Source organism: Manacus vitellinus, unplaced genomic scaffold (genome assembly GCF_001715985.3).
Source record: "Manacus vitellinus isolate BGI_N305 unplaced genomic scaffold, ASM171598v3 scaffold_48_pilon, whole genome shotgun sequence".
Taxonomy (NCBI): domain Eukaryota; kingdom Metazoa; phylum Chordata; class Aves; order Passeriformes; family Pipridae; genus Manacus; species Manacus vitellinus.
In genome coordinates this window covers 5,400,976-5,404,306 of record NW_021940593.1, presented here as the reverse complement: position 1 = coordinate 5,404,306, position 3,331 = coordinate 5,400,976, and the positions used below count along the sequence as shown (strand labels likewise).

Here is a 3,331-nt window from a genome sequence, read left to right as displayed (position 1 = left end):
TTTTTAGGGATGTTGAGTCAGGGTAGCGAGACATGTACACGTCCATGCGGCTCTGCAAAAACCAGGGCAGATATTTATTCTCTGCATGGAGGGAAATCCCCCAGAAATAAAACAGATCCTGCTCAGCAGCCACACAAGTCTCACTCACACAGAGCTGCAGAGCTCCCTTCAGTAAGCTGAGCATTCCCCATGGGATGCTGGGCCATGTTAGGAGTCTGTCTGCTTTTCACACCAAAGCAAGACTCCACATCTTGTGCTCAGGATCATTTGTAAAGACAGAGTGCAGCTCACTGCAGTAGCTGTGTGTTCTTCCTAATGTTTCCTTCTTGGAATATCAAGAAATTTCACCAATACTTTCCTTGAGAAACAGTGGCCCAGTTCTGACTCCATCCAGGATCAAGCTATTATTGCTTTTGGTGCTTCTGGTACTCTGGGTGGACCTGTCTCCAGTTTCACTCACATGAGCAGGTTTTGGCAGGGTCTGGACCTTGAAATCTTGGCTGGCCCCAAGGAAATAGCCCTTCCCCTTGTGGTCCCTCTGGGACTGCCCAGCTTGCCTGGATGTGTCCTCAAGTAACCTACTGTAGTGCTGGCCCTGGTGGGAGCAGGTTGGGATGGAGCCCCCCAGCCTGGTGCCTCTAGCCTGGATTTTTCTAGGATTCCACATTCGGTGCAGTGGAGCCCAGAGAAAGGCTCTGATCTGGGGACAAGTTTGTTCTAAGGGATGGTGGACTGAAAAGCCTGATGGCCTTCAGTCCTAGAGGTGGATTGAAGGGAAGTTCATTCCATAATGTCACTAAAACCCCTGTGAAATCACAAATCACTCAGTGCAAGAGAAAGCCTGGGGGCCCCTGGAGCATGGAATGAATGTCCAGGGGGGCAAAATGCCAACACAACAGCCCAGATGTTCCTACCCATCAAAGGTGTGAAATGCCATGTGAAGGCAGCAAATTGACAACTCCTGGTCAGACAATGAGCAACTGGATCCCTTCAAAGGTAAGCTGGAGGGTACTTACCACATTATAGCTGCTGGTAAAGCCACCAGGCAGGTAAAGGACCAAAGGGCAAATACTCCTAAAGATGGGGTAGGTGCACACAGCAGAGATCACTTGCTTCAAGATGTGGCCCTTATCAAAGACCACTGTCTGTCCTAAAACAAGCTGTGGAAGCCAAAAGGGTTGGTCAGAGTGGTTGCTGTTGCTTTCTGTCTCCAGGTGCTGCCCACCTCCCTGCCCAGCCCTGGAAGCTGCTGACTTCTTGCCACAGCTTTGCTGTGCTTTGTCATTTTGGCTTTTCAGAAACATCCATGGCCCTGGGAGAGCCTTGATCTTCCCAGGAGAGGTTTCTCCTGGGAGAAGGGACCCAAACCCAATATCTAGAAATAGTTCTTCTCTGATTAGGGCTGGGCAGGGGGATGTTTGACACTGTTCAATGCCCCGCAGGGTGAAGGGAACCCAGAGGGCAGGGGGAGGGAGGGGATGGACAAGCCCTGCATGTCTTAGCACATCTCACATGTGGTGAGGACATACCTTAACCAGTGCCTCGGGAAGGTCAAACACCTTCACCAAGGGTGACTTTGAGTTGGAGTTCACAGTGGTGGGAGCCAAGGCAAAAAACATCTTGATTTTGCGATCCAGTTCAGGAATGGATGAAAAGGTAATGAAACCTGTGTGGGAGAAGGAAGCAGACTCTGCCCTGTTATATTTGAAGGAGTTGTTGACTCCCAGGTGTGTGAGCCCACCAGAAAGACCCTTAGAAGTGGCTCTAGCAGGTTGGTGACTTCACCTGAAGCCTTTGCTGCTGATGTATTTCAAGTCCCAGCTTGAGTGCTCAGCCCAGCTGCACCTCCCAGAGCTCTTCCTGGGGCTCTGGCAGCAGTGGGATGCACCAAAAGCTAGGACTGCCACCGATTTTGGGCTGTCACTGCTCAAAACTGTTCTGTTAAAGCAAACAGGGATTATTATCTGCCCTTTTCCCACTGTTGTTTGGACGTGCCTGGATGTTACCGTCCCTGACCAAGGTTTTAAGAACAGTCCAAAACTGGGTGCAACTGTGACACTGGGCTGACCTCCTCCTAAGTACCTGTGGTGGTGCCTTGAGAGTAAGCCACGTAGTACAGCTGCTCCTGCCCGGTTTTCTGCAGGATGTAGTTGATGGTGGCTGGGAGGTCATACATGGCCATCTCGTGGAAGCTGCAGTGGAGACATGCACAGGACAAAATCACTCCTGCTGCCCTTGGGAGCGCATGGCAAGCAGTGCCCTGGCTGCCTGGGAGCAGGCAAGGGCTTTGGCGGGTCTGGGCAGCCCCGTGGGGTCCCGGTGGTGCCGGTTTGTTTTCCCCTCTGGCAGATGGTGTGACTGCCAGCAGCGCTGCTCCTCCAGCTGCAGAACCCTGCTGAGGGTGCCAGGTACCTGCCCACCCTGCAGGTTGGCAGCAAATACCTGTAAGCTGAGTATTCCTGGTGGTGAAAGTCAAACTCTCTGTGTTTCCGTGACCAGCTGTTCCCCCGGCTGTTCCCGATCCACACGTCGTAGCCGGCGTCGGCCAGGATGAAGCCCAGGCTGCTGTTGGGCAAGTTGGATACCCAGGTGCTTCCCTCCAACACCAGCCCGTGCTGGAGGAGGACCACAGCCTTTGGAGCTGGAGGAAGAAGAGGAGGAATCATTTGCTCTGACCGCTGGGAACACTGACCGTTCCCATCCAGGTGTTGCTTTGGCCACAACCCCCTGGGGCAGTGCCACCAGTGCAGGGAGGTGGCCACCTCTGTCCTCAGCCTCTCTGGAGAGGTGCTTTTGAAGAAGGCTCTTTGGTCATGCCAGGGCAGAGGAAATTGTTACAGTGAAGATGGAAAATAAGGCTGGGCTCTACATTTAATGGAGGCTGATAAATCACGCGCCCAGAGAGAGACACAGGTCCACATCTGGACACTGACTGTGCCCTTTGCACAGGGACCAGGCAGACCTTCCTGGGACACTTACGGGGACAGAACATGCTGGAGCCCCGTGCCTCTGCTTGATGGGAGATGCTCCTGCTGCCTGGGTTGCCCCTGCCGTGAGGAATCCTCTGCAGGGCCAGGTAGTAGCCATCATCCGTCAGCACCTCGTGCTCCTCGTAGGGGTACCCGTGGTAGCGGACGATTTCACCCTGCAGGGGGGAAGGACAGCGTGGGACAGGTCTCCAGGGAGGGGCTGGGGGTCTCTCTCCTGAAGGCTGTGAGGGCTCGGCTGGGCAAAGCCACCAGTGGCTGCCCCGAGCTGGTGTTGGTGCTGCTGCTGCCGGCGGGAGGGAGGGGCAGGGACCTCCCAAGGGCCCTTCCACCGGCGCTGCCAC

The 3,331-nt window shown here is 54.5% G+C and overlaps 1 protein-coding gene across 1 annotated transcript in view; it reads right to left on the bottom strand.

The window, feature by feature from the left end:
* Positions 1 to 7: 7 nt before the first annotated feature.
* The window catches only part of LOC108640618 (lysosomal acid lipase/cholesteryl ester hydrolase-like), a gene marked incomplete at its 3' end in the record, with an annotated part of 13,002 nt that continues 9,678 nt past the window's right edge, over positions 8 to 3,331 (bottom strand). The window contains exons 2-7 of the mRNA XM_029962600.1: positions 2,980 to 3,145; positions 2,443 to 2,641; positions 2,083 to 2,192; positions 1,530 to 1,666; positions 1,017 to 1,160; positions 8 to 52 (exon numbers count right to left, since the gene is read on the bottom strand). Coding sequence (XP_029818460.1) covers positions 8 to 52; positions 1,017 to 1,160; positions 1,530 to 1,666; positions 2,083 to 2,192; positions 2,443 to 2,641; positions 2,980 to 3,145 — 801 coding nt within the window. The remainder of the gene's footprint in view (positions 53 to 1,016; positions 1,161 to 1,529; positions 1,667 to 2,082; positions 2,193 to 2,442; positions 2,642 to 2,979; positions 3,146 to 3,331) is intronic.